The sequence below is a fragment of the Primulina eburnea genome, chromosome 16 (genome assembly GCF_022965805.1).
Source record: "Primulina eburnea isolate SZY01 chromosome 16, ASM2296580v1, whole genome shotgun sequence".
NCBI lineage: Eukaryota > Viridiplantae > Streptophyta > Magnoliopsida > Lamiales > Gesneriaceae > Primulina > Primulina eburnea.
Window position 1 is genome coordinate 27,873 of NC_133116.1, and position 17,610 is coordinate 45,482.

Genomic DNA, 17,610 nt, shown 5'->3' on the forward strand with positions numbered 1-17,610 from the left:
GGTAATAACTAATAAGGACCGTAATGTTATGTAATGTAACAGAAGAGGAGACAAATAAAATAAATGAACATGGCCGTCGGAGAAATCGTGGAAGAAGAGGAGGCAACGCCGCTGATATCAAGCCCTGGACCCAATCTCAAAAAGAACCGGTCAGTGAGAACCAAAGTTCCTGAAGCCGAGTTGCACGTCTACAAAAAAGGCAAGGGCCCGATCGATGTCTACAAAACTAGCCTCGGCGGCTGGGACCAGGATCAGCTCGAGGTCCGGGAAATTCTCGATAAGTATGGATTCAAGTCCATTTATGCATTCTCCCCCGGCTCCGGACGCGGAGTTCCTATTCGCTTCAATCAACGGAATGGCCGCTCCTTGCTTACCTACAGCGACGGCGCCCTTATTTATATTGATGGTGAGCCCAAGGTAAAACATCTCCTTTTCTCATCCAATACTGGAATAAACATAGATATTTTATTATGTGAGCTGCGTTGGATTGGTTTTTCTTTTACTTGGATTTTGACTGCAACTTCGAACTTTTTCTATTCATTTTTTTTTCATTTCAATACACGAGGCACCACAAGAGGATTATGAATAACCATGCTCATTTTTCCCAAGAATTTTGTAGTTCGGTTATGTGGGATTGCATTCAATTTACTTCCATTAGGATTTCAGCCTTTCTATACGATTTGTGTGGGATAACCATATCTACCCTTTGTTATAAGAGGTTGAGAACAAAATGAACTTCCTGGTTCGTATATGGCCATGAGTGGCTCTGTGTACACTAGGAATGCTCGATGGAACCTATTTCCTTGATACAGCTGTATACACTGCAACTGGCAAATGTAAATTTCCATGGGACAGTTTCATAGACTGCCAGTCCACCACAGTTCTTGCAGTTCCTTTCCGCCCAAGGCTCTAGCCCTTTTGCACTTTCAGGTCCTAGTTTCCAAAACTTGTTTCTAGTTCTGGATAGGTCGTTTTACTTGTTGTGTACAAGTCTTTGCATCTCTGAATCTAGACCACAGAGAACTCCTTTCAACTTCATTTTACTACAAATTTTCATTCAACTTTTTCTTAATAATGAAAAATATAAACCTTGAAGGGTTTTCATAAAAGTTTGGTGTGGAATTGGTACCATGGAACAAAACTGTTTTCCTGTTGATACGGGTTTTCTAGCTCTATGGTGAACAGGCCTATTGAAAAATTCTTATTTGATGCTATATCATGACCTTGATAGAGGTAATTATTTAAAAGAAAGTTAAATGGCAGGGCATAGCCTCTGTACAATCATAGCAAAGTCCCATGTCTTCTTTTACATCTAATATTTCTAAAATTGTTCATGAAGGTGTAAGCTTTGTTAAAATAACGGGCAAAGTATTAGATTGATTTAAAGCTACGCGGACATGATCAGGACTTTGATGAGCAATATGCAAACAATGAACCTTTTGCATAATGTTTCCCTGTTCTTGCATTAACCCTCTGCTGTGCAGCATGCTAGTGGGTTTAAACTTCTGATAAAGAAGCTCAAATTCTCTTGCTCATAAATGATCTATTTGCAATTACCAGCCAGATGAGAATGTTAACTGGTTTTATGATCCTAATAATTTCAGGACTCACTTATCAATCCAATTACCAAGATATTGTTAGGGATTGTTACCATAACCGTCATGATCACTATCGCAGTGAAAGAGACACCAGAATGGGCAAAAAAGTTGAGCTTCTCAGGCAGTCGAATTCCTCCATGGATCTTAGCCTGCGCAGTAATTGTTTTCACTCGAATGAGAAAGAGAACCAAGGGATTTCTGGACAAATTCATATAGTGAGCCTATAGAGCTTTAGCTCTGAATAAAAGTTTCCAAATAAACCTTTTGTTTCATTTGTTATTTTTGCTTCATATACTTGATTTCCCTCAGGATTTGGTTGGAGATGTTTATTTAATTAGTGCTTCTTGCAATAAGAAACTGGGGCCTAGGAACAAACATGTTTCTGAAGAAGCATTTCTTCATTTGAAATTGTATTATGACTGCTTTAAGAAAGTGCATCACAATTGACGCTTACTAAGAGCAATGTTTTTATAACCGAATTGATGATCAAACTTATCTATTTTAAAATAGTGGTTCAACTGGTCGGACAAGTTCATCCGGATGGTCGGACATGAACATTGTTATATTATATAAAATAATAATACGATATATTAAATAATATATTCAAATTTTAAATATCTTTAATGTGTGTATATATAGACACACACACATATACAACCAAAATAAATTAAAAAATTTAAAAAATATGAAACAATCCAACAGGTTTTTAACCGGTTCACTGGTTCAATACCAATCTGATCGGTTCTTGACTAGTTTTGATTAATTTTGACCGATTTAATCGGTAAAACGATTTTTGGGAGTTGTCGGATTAGACTCGTGACTTGTGACATGTTCCAGGTCTAACCGATTAGTCTGGTATGATTCTGAAAACACTGGGTAAGAGTGCCTTTGGTTGGAGAAAACATCGGACTAAAAGCACTTTTCTTAAAAGTATATTGTTTTATTACAAAAGTTATTTTAAAAAACCATTATTTAAGAGCTTTTTTAGAAGCCAAAAATTTTGGTTTGGGGGCTTCTGGTTCTACTTCTACTTCTTTTTAAAAATAAAAACAATATTTTGTAACATTTATCCTAATGTCAAAACCGTTTTTATTTTCCTAATTAAAGCACTTTTGAAAGTTGGATTAATTTAAGTGTTTTTAAAAGTTACAGTTTTTGTATCCAAAGTCGCCCTAAAGTTCGAACGTTGCTTGATTGAAATATATTTAAAAAAATTTATCAGCAGGTTTCTTTTTATCCATTTTGGCCAGGAATGCATAATATAATTTTTTATTTTAATTCCAATTTTTAGATATTGGCCCTTTCTATTCAATTTATTGATCTATGAGGGGATCAATAATTAAGGGTGCACACGAACTAAATTGAGTCGAATACTGAGAAAAATTTAAGTCTCGAATTTGACTCAAATTAGATATATTCGATCTCAAGTTCGATTCAATTAAAAAAAATTTAGCTCAAATTAGAGCTCGAGTTCACATTTGAACATATTACGAGTTATTCACATTATTGCTCGAAAACGAATTATCGAAATGGTCTAAATATATTTATTTAAAGTTCAATTATATTAAATTGTAAAATATTAAATCTCGCGAACAACTAAGGGTGGGCGTCGGTCGGTTCGGTCCGATTTTCCTCTATAATGGTTCGGTTTCCGATTTTGAATATATCTGGTCCAAAACCAAACCATTTTATTACGGTTCGGTCCGGATTTCTTATGATACGGTTCGGTTATATGGTCGGTTATATACGGTTACATAACATTTTGTTAAGAAATAAAATTGTACATCACTTGATGATTGATGGATGCAACACATATAAAAGAAACAATGATAGTAGATGAGTATAACATATATGATTACAATATACTTATGACTTAATAATCTAAGCTTCAATAACAACTTGAAATATAATTTTAAACAAGAGCTCTTCAATAAAAAAAATACACAATTATTAAATTCCAATTCTCAGACTTCAAAATGCGCATAGATTTTGCATCTAAAATCTCAATACATTTAGAGTAGGTCTCATGTGAGACCGTCTCACGGATCTTAATCTGTGAGACGGGTCAACCCTACTCATATTCACAATAAAAAGTAATACTCTTAGCATAAAAAATTATACTTTTTCATGGATGACCTAAATAAGAGATCTGTCTCACAACTACGACCCGTGAGACCGTCTCACACAAGTTTTTGCCATACATTTAACAATACGAGCTTCAATAACTATTTGAACTTCCAATTGTCAATATTGGACTTGTCATATGACTAAGGCTCATTTATTAGCCAATTATACAAAAAACTCTATAGTTAAATATAATATGGCCGGTTCGGTTCTTTCCATTTTCTGGGGATCAAAACCGTAAACCGAACTGAAAACCCGAATTTCTTTAATTTTGAAACCGTAACCGACAGAAAAATCGATAAAACCGAACCATTTAAACCAAACTATCAAACACAATAATTTTCGCTCGAGTTTGGTTCAAGAAAAGGATCGAACATGTTCGAGTTTGACTAGATTCAATATTTTTTAATACGACTCAAATATTTTTAAGCCGACTCAAAAATATTTAATTTGATTCGATTTGTTTGCACCTCTAAATCATTTGTGTGACTAATTAATAAAGTACGTGATACTATAAAAATAATTACGTCGCAATAATGTGAGGTAATTCTTATTATATTGTGCTTTAATATATTATGGTAAATTATTATAATAATTTTCATCACATAAGATGTTTAGGGATATAAACGAATCAAACGGCTCGTGAAAGATCATTTGAGATCGTTTGTTAATCTTATCGAACCGAGCTTGAGGTTGATAATTTTATCGAGTCGAGCTCGAGCTTAAGTATATTCGGCTCGTGTGCTCGCTAGCTTTTTCTCGAGCTCGGCTCGTTTATTGTTCGCAAACATGTTTACTTATATGGTTAGCAAGATGAAGCTCGAGTTTGGCTCATTTATTTGGTTCGAATTTGGCTTGTCTACATATATGTGAATGTGCTCTCTATATGACTCTCTAGCTCGAGCTAAACTCATTTGTGGAGTTAACGAATAAATTTTTTAGCACTTGTGCATTTAGAAGGATTTGACCATTTGAACACAAGACTCTCTTGAAAGAAAGTTGGATTTACATCATTTAACCACGATTATATTTTTGAATTTAATTTGCAGATCATTATATTAAAATGATATTTAAAATAAAATAACATCACATAACATAAATACATCAAATTATACATTTTATCCCCAAAATTTATACCACTAAGTCATATTCACATTAAGTAACTTTACAAATTATTATTGAAAAAATTAGCATAATCAAAAAATAAAACTCAACAAAAACATACTAAACAATTCATTTAAAAGGGTGAGATACATTAAAATAATATGACCTCGCTCTACTAAGCCGAATGCTAATTTTATTAAGCTTGTATATTTTATGGCAAAACATTCTTTTAAAAAACTAGCATGATAAATAAATAAAATTTATTCAAATCTTATAATTGCATTTTCGCATTGACATATCTATAAGAATTAATTAAATAATTAGACTTAATCAAGAGTTCATAGACTAATAATTTAACTTTATAAGTTTAGAGTAATAAAATTAGGCTTATTATTAATCGAATAAATTGTAAAACAAATCTTAGTATGATTTATGAACTATATTTACACTAAATTATTTGAAATGGATTAATTTAATACAACTAAGACAATTTATAATATAATATTTTAAAGACAATTATACTTATTTTTTAAATATGTTGACGATTTTATCAATAAAGTTTCTAATTAAATTAAATAACAATTCAATATGTTTTAATGAGGGTAAGTGCTTTTACCCAAGGACTGAGAGGAGGGAGTTCTTTAAATCATTGTTCAATAAACCTCCATCAAGTTATGATGATTTATTAGCTCGGACAAAGAAATATATAAATCTGGAAGAAGCCCAACGGTACAAAAGGATGGAGCAGCAACCCGGGGGAAGTAGGGAGGAGGGAGCGGAAAGAAGAGGTAGGAAGAGACTTGAGGTTGAGAGAGAAGAGATGGGGAGTTTAAAATTAAATTTTACCTACTTGAGCCTCATCTAGTAGAGGAGAAGAGTTGAGAAGAGAAAAATTTAATTTTACCTAATTTGGCTGCGCCTAGTAGAGGAGAAGAGTTTGGGAGGAGAAAAATTAAATTTTACCTAATCGGACTGCACCTAGTAGAGGAGAAGATTTGAGAGGAGAAAAATAGAATTTTACCTGCTAAGGCATCGCCTAGCAGAGGAGCAGAGTGGGAGAGGAGAAAAATTAAATTTTCCTAAAAAGACATCACCTAGAAGAGGACCAGAGTGGACAAACTTTCGTGCTAAGGCATCGCCTAATAGAGGAGCAGAGTCGAGGAGAAAAATTAAATTTTTCTGCTAAGGCATCGCCTAGCAGAGGAGCAGAGTGGGGAGGAGAAAAATTAAATTTCCTACGAATACATCGCCTAGTAGAGGAGGAGAGTGGAGAAGAAATATTAAATTTTCCTACTAAGGCATCTCCTAGTAGTGGAGCAGAGTGGAGGAGAAAAATTCGATTTTTCTGCTAAGGCATCGCCTAGCAGAGAGCAGAGTTGGAGAGGAGAAAAATTAAATTTTTTTACTAAGGCATCGCCTAGTAGAGAAGCAGAGTCGATGAGCAAAATTAAATTTTTCCTGCTAAGGCATCCCCTAGGAGAGGAACAAAGGCATCGCCTTGTAAAGGAGTAGAGTGGAGGAGAAAAATTATTTTTTTTCCTAATAAGGCATCGCCTAGGAGAGGAGCAGAGTGAAGGATAAAAATTAAATTTTCCTGCTAAGGCATCACTTAGCAGAAGAGCATAGTTGAGAAGGAGAAAAATTAAAATTTTCTATTAAGGCATCGCCTAGTAAAGGAGCAAAGTGATGTAAAAAAATATTTATTTTCCTGCTATGGCATCGCCTAGCAGAGGAGTTAGAGGATGAGGGCATTGAATTTTTTATTTTCCTGCTACGGCTTTCGCCTAGCAAAGGAGTTACGAGTGAATGGGCGGAGTTCTTATAGCCTTCTTGCTAAGAGTCATGGGGTGAAGAGGTGAAGTTTTTATTATCTGGACTGCAGCTAATAATGGAGAAGTGGTGAAGAGATCAAAAATCATATTTTACCTACTTGGGCTATGCCTAATAGAGGAGAAGAGGTGGAGAGAATGAAAATTAAATTTTCCTACTTAGGCTACGCCTATTAGAGGAGAAGAGTTGGGTAGAAGAAAAATTAAATTTTATCTACTTATGTTGTGCCTAGTAAAGGAGAAGAATTAATGAGGAGAAATTAAATTTTTCCTTCGTAGGCTATGTCTAGTAGATGAGAAGAGTTGGAGAGATTGAAATTTATTATTTTTCTGCTAAGACATCACCTTGCAGAGGAGTCAAGGGGCGATGGGGTGAAAGTTTTATTTTTCTGGTAAAGCACCACTTAGCAGAGGAGTCGGGGGTGAGGAGGTGAAACTTTAATTTTCCTGCTAATGCATCACCTAGCAGAGGAGTCAGGAGTGAGGAGGTGGAGCTTTTATTTTCCTGCTAAGACATCACCTAACAGAGAAGTCAGAAGGTGAGGAGGTGGCAGTTTTACTTTCCTACTTAGGCTATGCCTAGTAGATGAGAAGAGTTGGGGATATTGAAATTTATTATTTTTCTGCTAAGGCATCGCCTAACAGAGGAGTCAGAGGGTGAGGAGGTGGAACTTTTATTTTCCTGCTAAGGCATCGGCGAACAGATGAGTTAGAGGGTGAAAATGTGAAACTTTTATTTTCTTGCAAAGGCATCGCCTAGCAGAGGAGTCAGGAGTGAGTGAAATTTTTATTTTTCTGCTAAGGCCCGGCTCAGCAGAGAAGTTGCGAGATGAGGAGGTGAGAGTTTTATTTTCTTACTAAGGCTGAAGCCTAGTGAAGGAGCTTGAGGTGGTGAGGGTGAAGGTTGGAGCGTAGTAGATAATCTTGAGGTGGTGAGAGTGAAAAGCTTGAAGTATGGAAGGTGAGTGAAGTACTCGTTGCTTCTATCTAAAGTTTAGTAGAGGACCTTGAAGATAGGGGCGAGGAGGGCAAACTATGGCGTGTGGATATGGCACGAGGAGGTGCAGAGCTAGAGTGGCGAGGCTAGCGGGTGAAGGAGTTGCAGGCAAGGGTGTGGGCGAGGATGGGCGAAGGGACTGACGGCCGAGCACGCAGGGCAGAAGACAGGGCTGTGCGGGAAAAGGGGCGAGCGCGCGACGCTGCTGGGCGAGAGGGCGAGCGCGCAGGGCAATGGGCAATGGCACGCAAACGAGGGTGTGTTGTCGTGGGCGAGACAGCAAGGGCAGGGCATGCAGGCGGAGGCGGGTGTACGGAGGGACTACTGCACAAGGCGAGCGCTCGGGCACGGGCGAGCAACAGGGCTTGCGGACTGAGGCGAGGGGCGAGGGGTGAGGCGCTGGGTAGGTGAGGCTGGGCAAGGGGCGAGCAAGCGATATAGGCGAGATTGGGCGAGGCTGTTGGATGCTGGGTGAGGGGCGAGGCGTTGTGTAAGTGAAATGGAGGAGGAAGGCGAGGGTGTAGCTGGCTTGGGCAGGCAAGGCGAGGAGCGAGGAGAGGAAGGCAAGGAGAGGAAGGCGAGGCAGGGATGGCAAGGGTTGTGGTGAGGTGAAGGGGAGAGGGAGGCGAGGCGGAGGGCTGGGCGAGGCTGTGGCAAGGGTGACGAGCAATAACGCGCAAGTGAGGGTGAGGGGGCTGCGCAGCTAGCTAGTGCAGGGGCGAGGGCACATGCCACGCAGAGGAGGGGCAAGCGCGAGGCGATGGGCACGAGGCAAGGAATGGCGGAGGGGCTGGCGAGTAAGGGGGGCTAAGTGGGAATGCCAAAGCGTGGGCGAGGGAGGAGCTGCGATGTGGGATGAGGCGGTGGCAACATGAGCAGCGAGATGAAGGGGAGGAGAGGCGAGGCTAGTACTAGTGCTGGTGAGGGAGGCGAGGATGTGTAGGGAGGACGCAAGTCTAGGGCGTGGTGATGCTAGGTGAGATGAGACGCTTAGGGAAATTCAAGGCAAAGGCAAGCGTGGGCGAGGGAAGAGAAACGAAGAAGAGATATTGTTTGTGGAGTGGAGGATAAAGTGGGGAGTGGATGGAGCCCAACGCAAATCTAACACTTCAAATGGGAAGGTGATTTAATTTGTTTCCAAACTCTTGGAGACTAATAAGCAGCAAGGGAAAAATGCACAACTCACGCCTTGTAAACCGATGACAACAAAATTAATTGAACTTCGAATCTACGATTCAGTTCGACTTTGGAGGGGAGATTGGTGATACCCCAGGAATGGACCCATCAAGATCAGGCACAAACTCCCGGCCCATCCCTAACACTGATGGAGGGCCCATGACAGATCCATGTATTCTCCTATGAATATCATGTTTGAGCGTACGATTCATTCATTCACTATATTATTTTTCAGCTGCACCCTTAGCTGCTCTCCACTTATATCCTCAGTCTCTCACTAGAGCGTTGGAGGGGCTACGCCAGGACACCCTCCCGGCCCTTTCTAACGGTTTACTTCGTGATTTCAGGCTCAGGACAAATGAGAAGCCTGCGTCTGGACTAGTATCACTTGCTAGAATCAGACCCTAAATTTTCATTGAATATAAGAAATGAATGCACCGTTATAGAAGGTTGGTGCTCATGGTTGGCCTTACGTTGAAGGCCGCGCGAGTTTCAGCGGAGTTGGTGCCTCAAGATTTAATTTGGGAAATGTTACTATTCATCTCACTAAGAATAATTATTATTATCCGGCATCACATAAGCATGTTCCGATGTAAGCAAATAGTTTTCAGTCAAAAATAATCGAAACTGAAAAACAAAATGTAATTTAGTGCACAAAATAGATTATCGATATGGTATAAAAAAATAAGATTCTCTTTGAATAAAAGTATAAAACATTCATAAAAGGAAATGCCATCTAGACGGAGAAATTTTTTATATTTTATTTCATTCAAATTATATATATATATATATATATATATATATATATATATATATATATATATATATTTATATATATATATGGTTGTATTATATGGGAACAAAAATATAACAGCTACAAAATCATAATGACCTAATTAATCAAATGTTTAATAAAATAGAATAATATTTAACTATCACGTTATAAATGCTAGCGCCCCGTGCATATACAACTTTTTTGTGTATGTGTTGTATGCGCTTATAGTCAATTTTTTTTAGGTGTTCTTGTTATAAAAAAAAAATTAGAAATTAAATGTAACATTCAACTGAGCTTTCTAAGTACACTAAATGTGTAAAAAAATCGAACACTGAAATTGAAAATTTAGATATTAAAAAATGTACTATAAGCCAAGTTCTTTTATCTAAATTATTTCCAACTTTAACATGTTGTAGAAGATACAATAATTATTATTAGACATCTTAATCATTCATCCTAACATACAGATAATTTCAATGATGTATGCTTAGATGCAAAGGTCGCCAACAAAACCAAGCTTCACGTCTCAGTTTACAATATTTTCTACTCCAAAACTTCACTTCAAAGCAACAGAACCTGCTTCTGTATTTAAAACACCCCAAACACATAATCTTCATCCATCTATTTCTATTCTAATTAAATGGCCCTATCTTTGATATCCAAGCTACTTTTTCTGGCAATCTTCATCTTCCTCTCTACTCTGATCACAGCAACGAGAAACGATTTCTCAATTGTAGGCTATTCGCCTGACGATCTTTCTTGTATTGATAAACTCATAAATCTATTCGAATCATGGATGGACAAACATGGCAAAAAGTACAAGAGCATTGAAGATAAATTGCATAGATTTGAGATTTTTAAGGATAATCTGAAGCACATAGATGAGAGGAATAAAGCCACTAGTAACTATTGGCTTGGTTTGAATGAGTTTGCTGACATGAGCACTGACGAATTCAAGAAGGGGTACTTGGGGTTCAAGGTCGATTCAATGTTCCACAAGAAAAATGATTCCCCTCAGGAATTTATGTACAAAGATTTCAACACTTTGCCCAAGTCTGTGGATTGGAGAAAGAAAGGTGCCGTCACCAGGATCAAGAATCAAGGTTCATGTGGTAAGTATCACGATTGACTTAAAAGGGTCATTTTAGATTGTGGTTGCTGACATTGATTAAAAAAAATTCATGCAGGGAGTTGCTGGGCATTTTCAACAGTGGCAGCAGTGGAGGGAATAAACCAAATTGTGACGGGGAATTTAACTGAATTATCCGAGCAAGAGCTCATCGATTGTGACACAACCCATAACAATGGATGCAATGGGGGTCTTATGGATTATGCATTTCAGTTCATAGTTTCAAATGGCGGGCTTCATCACGAGGAAGAGTATCCCTACTTGATGGAGGAAGGAACTTGTGAAGAAAACAGGGTAAAAATACTGTTAAAAGAGTACCATGTTATATTTTTTAATGGCGATGATCATGTTATAAATTTTTCTAGGATGAATCAGAGTTGGTGACTATTAGCGGATACCAAGACGTACCTGCAAACGACGGTCAAAGTCTATTGAAAGCACTGGCAAACCAGCCAGTAAGTGTGGCCATCGAAGCTTCTGGTAGAGATTTTCAATTCTACAGCGGGGTAAGTTCTTTGATCGTTTTTGGAACATCTAAATGGTGAGATATCAAATGATGTTTGTTTGTAGGGTGTGTTTGATGGGCACTGCGGAAATGAGCTAGATCACGGAGTGGCAGCGGTAGGATATGGATCGAGTAAGGGATTGGATTACATCATTGTGAAGAATTCATGGGGTCCTAAATGGGGAGAAAAGGGATTTATAAGAATGAAGAGGAACAATGGGAAGGCTGAAGGGATTTGTGGAATTAATAAAATGGCTTCTTTTCCCACCAAAACCATTTGAATCTCTGTTATTGTACTTCTCAATAAAACTTGATATATGATGCAATATTTTTATACCATTATAAAGTTGTGGCATTGTTAGATATGACCTACTCATTATAATGATAAAGTGATTTAACACTAGAAAAAAACATGTATTTCTATTTTCTAAAACAAATAATGTTTAGTATCAAACAATTATACAAGGATAGATTGAAGTTATGGGAAATGAAAAGGTAATTGATTGATTCTCCAATCATTTGAGTTGGTGGAGTAGGTGAACGTTTGACCAATAATCATAAGTTCCATTTTCAACTAACACTTCTCGGGCAAGCCAGTTATATAGGGTTTGACCAATGCGGTTTATCTAGCTAGTCTGCTTTACAAACTATTACGTTAGCCCGATAGTTTACTCAATACGCACGCCGAGACATGTAGTATAAAATTTGAGGCAAGCTTCTCAATCCCCAAATTTTGTGGGGAACAAATTTTTTTTAAAAAATTATTAGTATAATATAGTTAACTTATTAGCTCATCTCATAAATAGTGATTAATGGGAAATGACTCATTGTGAAAACTTGAAGTATCACCGTTTATTATCTTTTTTAAGCACACTCATAAACATTTAGCAAGAATAGAAAATCAATATGAAATACATATCTCGTGAGTTCCCACCAGAATACAAATTCTCTACTATTCTACGGCGATCAAGCTCACTATCACACGATTTCTCTGTCTATCTATCTGTTTCAGGCTATTTTCTTATACTTAGGCCCAGTTTGGTAGGTGGGATAGTGGATGGATTGATAGATAGTCAGTTGTTTGGTTCAATTATTAAATTTGAGATTGATTATTTGTGGGACAATTTGGGATTAAATTTGGGATTCTGTGTCCTTGCTTTCAGGCGTGATTATTTTTATCCGAGTGGACTGAAATTAGCGACGGTTTTTGAAAATAGATCGGCGACGGTTTCTGAAAAAAAATCGACGACGGATTCTAATCGGCGACGGTTTCTCAACATCGGCGACGGTTTCATGACTAATAAACCGTCGCTATATGTCAACGGTTTCACAAGATCGGCGACGGTTTCTCAGAAACCGTCGCTATTAGCGACGGGTTTTAATCCGTCGCTATTAGCGACGGGTTTTAAGAATCCGTCGCTATTAGCGACGGGTTTTAAGAATCCGTCGCTAATGTTCCGGAAGGGCAATTTCGTATCTTCATCAAAAAATTCAAAATTATCCTACACTTAATAATCTTACCAAACATAGTATTATTTTACATCATATATTACAATCCTACCACAATCATTCTCATATCAATCATTCAATTATCACGTCCTACAAACCAAGCGGACCCTTAGCTGCATAATTTTTGTGATCCATCAAAGGTGGCATCTATCGAAATGACTTTTTCAGGTTGAAGTTGTTCTAAACTTATTTTCTATCAACTATATTGTAAGAAAGGCTAAATGACTTGGCTACGTTATCAATCAAGAAAAAATGGTTGAGAAAATTTATTATGCAAATTCAATCAATAGTTTTGCTACCAAAACTGCGAAGCGAGCAATAATTAATGTTTGAAAACTTTACACTCTAATAGATGTAACAAAACTTTCTTTCGACGAGAAATTTCTGGAGAAACAACTCAAGGACTTCAAGAAACAACTTTAGGAGGCTAAAAAATATGGTCATCAGATGTTGACCATCACTGAAGCTTGGTGTAGCCAATATAACGTTATAAAAGAGTTTTATGACCAACTTCAACAAGAATTCTATGCATATAGCCCAGAAATGGGAAACTATGTGCACCAACTTGAGCTAAACAACCAAAACTTGGATCTAGAAGTCGACAATCAACAAAATGTTGATCATGTACAAAATGTCAAAAACTGCTGAATGCACAAGAAGAGACGGCTAACGAGGAGTTAGGAGACGGAAATGTCACCAATTAGATTGAACTCCCATTCTTCTTTTGTAATAAGAACATCTTCATCCATTTTTTTGCGACTCGTGACTTTTGTTTCGAAATCTATCATATTCATGTTACATAGGATTCAAGTTTGAATTTTTAATACTTTAAATCAATTAACCTTGAACCATAAATCATTCAGCATTGAATCGATTTCTAAACCTATCAATTTATCATATATGTTCAAGCCAACTCAAGTTTTGAGTACGAAACTTCCAATAATGATGGAAGGATATGAAGAGCAAGAATTTTCCATCTTCCAGCTCGATTTGTGATTAGCTTGACATATGAACGACGAGAATCCATGCGGCGAGATATTAAATCAGTGAAACATGTGAACTACGAGAAATTATAGGAGTGGCGAGACTTACTAATGTCAAAACACCCTTACGGCGAGATATGCAAGCAGTGAGACTTCTTGCAGCGTGACTTACAAACGGCGAGACTTGTACAAGCTAGATTTTCTACAGTTTTACTTGTAATGGCAAAAAGATAAATCAACGGCTAAACATGTAATGACCTAAATATGTTTTTGAATGGAGTACTAATTGAAACATGATTAAATATTTGTCGATTAAGCGTTAGTAAGAAAATGATTGTTGGATGCAATAATTGTCCCTACTTGGTAGAGCGATCGAACTGTGGTGCTTGAGCTGTTGTGCGGTTTAAAATATTTGAGTTGTACCATTACTACCAGCTATAGCTTTTGATAAAGCGGCATGCGCTCGGTCCTACGATTGGAATCAGAGCTAAGGTCACGGGTTCGATTCCTATTGATTGCAATGAGTGTAATTATTGGGAGGGAGATTGGTGGGTGCAATAATTGTCCCTACTTGGTAGAGCGATAGAACCGTGGTGCTTGAGCTGCTGTGCGGTTTAAAAGATTTGAGTTGCACCATTACCACCAGCTATAACTTTTGGTAAAGCGGCAAGCGCTCGGTCCTACAGTGATTAATTGAAGATCAGGATGTTCGGATCCATCAAATTGAGAATGGACCACTCAAAATCTACTTCAGATTACTTTATCATGAGAAAACTAACTAGACGAATGAGATTATAACAAATGGCATATAAGATTGATATAGATCACTAGTCCGGATGCAGTCCATAAATAGAAGCTGATTTCCTCTATTTCATACATTGTTTTCCCTCAGGTTTTTTCTCTAGAGTTATGGCCATATACCTTAGGTTTTTAGATCGAAATGTCATCAGTGGGATGACGATGGACGCAGGTACATGATGTATTGACTGAGATATCCAAGAATAGTTAGTACACACACTTATATATTGCATATTTATATATTGCATTATACATGTTTTACTTCATTTATATATTATGCATGACATATCATGTTGTGTCTGATATCTTTTGAGAAATACCTTGTTTGTTTGGGATGTTCATCCCTATTTTTTATTGTGGACTGTTGGGTATCCAGAGATACAGTTCTTGGCAGAACCCGGGGGCTCTGATGACCTTGGACATTGTAGGTCCACGTATTTATGATGAGTGTGGGAGACAAAAGATGCCTATTGCATATCAGATACTACACACTCAGGCATCTCTAGAGTGAACACAAGACTCTTGACTTGATCTTTGATATCGAACATATTGCATTTGATGTGTCCCGCATTGGTTAGCAAGAGGTGTTTTGGGCAAAATATATATGAATTCACAATCCTCCTCTCATGAGCTAGCTTTTGAGGTGGAGTTAGGTGGATTCATATCATATGGTATCAGAACCATACTCTTGACTGGTCGTGTGGTTGCATGTTCCTGGAAGTGCCCTGGAGTGCGGGTTAACGAAGGAGTTGGCACGAGGATGTACAGTCTAAAGGGGTCGGGAATGCCTGGAAGTGCCCTGGAGTGCGGGTTAACGAAAGAGTTGGCACGAGGACGTACAGTCTAAAAGGGTCGAGAATGCCTGGAAGTGCCCTGGAGTGCGGGTTAACGAAGGAGTTGGCACGAGGACGTGCAGTCTAAAGGGGTCGGGAATGATGTGTCCCACATCGGTTAGTAAGAGTTGTCTTGGGCAAAATATATATGAATTCACAATCCTCCTCTCATGAGCTAGCTTTTGAAGTGAAGTTAGGTGGATTCATATTAGTATTTCTCATACATCATATCAGTTTGTATATATACTTGTACATTCTCATATTGGGCGATTTTCGATCACATTTTTGTCATCTTGGACTTCCCATTCCGCGGAAAGGTCTTATGTTGAAAGGTTTGGACGGTCATGACAATGGTTAGAACAGTTGGGTTTTCGATGGTGATCTAGTGAAGTTTTTATTTGGTTTCTCATATTCTCATGCAAGATTATGAATTCTATATGACTGTATTAACATTTAATACTAAGATTATTATTTTGTTTTCGTTTGGGTCGTAAGATGATTAAGTTATTTGAATTTTAATTTTTGTTATCAAATTTAATTATGCATTATTATTAGTCTGTTTAGTAGTGGCTCAGATAAGGGTGCTACAAGACATGTACCAGCTCAATATCAACAACTCGAATCAAACAACTCAACACCAGCTCGAGTACATATATCTGCCCAGCTCGATTGCAGATGGTAACCGATGAAGTTAAGACTAGATATGGAGCATATTTATGGCCTTGTAATGGTTGAATTTAAGGATGATTATGGCCATAATAGAGCTTACCATTTTTAGTTCATCGCCTCACATGTAAATAGAGGACTGAATGCTCTCAGAAATCACACTCTACCATCCCAAATTCTCTCGATTTTGTATTGCTCTCAGCAGCGAGATTGTCAGTTATTCGACAACCATTCAGTGACGAGACTCGACCATTCTCGAGCACCAGCGGCCGGAAGCTTTGCACGCACACTTTTGTCTGTTATGTCTTATTCACAAACCAGCAGCTAGTTTTTTCATGCTACAAATAATTTGCAGTAAGTGGGCTTTTGTTCTAAAGCTCATATGTATCATGATATGGCTTTCACACTTTTTGAACCCTTACTTCGAACCGTCAATTGAAATAATGAATTTTGAACAGTAGATATAATATGATTTTGAACTATTGCTTTGCTTTAATATCAGACGGTTGATTGGTTGTTATATTTTTGAAAAGTTCAATTGAGGATATATGTATTTTTTTTCATTGAAAATATGAAATAAGTTTTTGAAGCACTATTACGATTTGATTTGAAGTGGTAAAGGAAATATTCCAAAAATGACACCGTGGGTGATAGTAACAGATATATGGCATTAACACGTTGAGCAACAATTATACGACGTTGACATGGTAGATAATAATAACATTTATATGGCCTTGACACGATGTGTGATAATAAATGTTATACGACCTGATGCAGTGAGTAAAAATAATCGATAAATGGCCTCACCCCCTGAGGATGTAGGGAACTGATCTGTAATACAATGAGATATGAAATGAGTTTCACTACTAATTGCTATACATATATGTATGAGATCAAAATTTTGATGTGATGATACCATGCTTGATAATACTTGAAATTTTTTTCTTGTACTCTATGATTAAGCATTTGGCTGATATTTAAAGATTATATGTATCTCTTGTTGTTCCGTGTTCACATTTGCTGAGTATTTCAGAAAAAACAAAAAAAAAAACTCACCTCTTACACATCTACCCATATTTGAGTGAGGAAGAAGTAGAAGATAAGAAGGAAGAATACTTTAGAGGATAGTGATGCAGCTCCATTCGAAGAAGAAGATGAATCTTTCTTTATGTTATCTTTTATTTATCGTTGTAGCACTTTGTTAATTTTTTATCATTTGTGAAGACGATTATCTATTTTATGAAATATATTAGTTTTGGTTATTTGATTTACTTCGTAACTTGTTGATTTGTGATTGTGTGATTGTGAAATTACGTCAGATGTCTCCCGACCCCGTCCCGTGGCCTGACAGTAAACAGATGGGTCTACATCGACAACCTTGTATTGGATTGGCTCTGCTCTTAGCTAGCATGGGCCTTCTTGATCATATTCCTGGTAGTGAAGGATGTCCAATTGCTGCTGGTCAACCTTGCTTCATATCAGATGGTAAAATGATGGTCTACTGTGTTTATTGAATCCATCACATTTTAGTTGGACCATCTTTGTAACAACTTCACTGTGTTCTGGGACGTGTCTTCTGACTTG

General features: G+C 37.5%; 2 protein-coding genes across 2 annotated transcripts; both read left to right on the plus strand.

The window, feature by feature from the left end:
• Positions 1-22: 22 nt before the first annotated feature.
• On the plus strand, positions 23-2,089 carry LOC140816398 (uncharacterized). The gene is made up of 2 exons (XM_073175645.1): positions 23-417; positions 1,605-2,089. Exons 1-2 carry the CDS (start codon positions 64-66, stop codon positions 1,812-1,814), a joined length of 564 nt encoding a protein of 187 aa, XP_073031746.1. The 5' UTR covers positions 23-63; the 3' UTR covers positions 1,815-2,089.
• An 8,123-nt stretch (positions 2,090-10,212) lies between these two features.
• On the plus strand, positions 10,213-11,619 carry LOC140816383 (cysteine protease XCP2-like). Its single transcript, XM_073175610.1, has 4 exons — positions 10,213-10,715; positions 10,791-11,026; positions 11,098-11,238; positions 11,303-11,619. Exons 1-4 carry the CDS (start codon positions 10,244-10,246, stop codon positions 11,516-11,518), a joined length of 1,065 nt encoding a protein of 354 aa, XP_073031711.1. The 5' UTR covers positions 10,213-10,243; the 3' UTR covers positions 11,519-11,619.
• Positions 11,620-17,610: the final 5,991 nt, after the last annotated feature.

Bases quoted from the DNA above. Each gene is read 5' to 3' on its own strand.
- LOC140816383 (XM_073175610.1), top strand. From the start codon at position 10,244: ATGGCCCTATCTTTGATATCCAAGCTACTTTTTCTGGCAATCTTCATC. The intron at 10,716-10,790 runs GTAAGTATCACG...AAATTCATGCAG, and splicing joins CAAGAATCAAGGTTCATGTG to GGAGTTGCTGGGCATTTTCA. The intron at 11,027-11,097 runs GTAAAAATACTG...AAATTTTTCTAG, and splicing joins GAACTTGTGAAGAAAACAGG to GATGAATCAGAGTTGGTGAC.
- LOC140816398 (XM_073175645.1), top strand. From the start codon at position 64: ATGAACATGGCCGTCGGAGAAATCGTGGAAGAAGAGGAGGCAACGCCG. The intron at 418-1,604 runs GTAAAACATCTC...TAATAATTTCAG, and splicing joins ATATTGATGGTGAGCCCAAG to GACTCACTTATCAATCCAAT.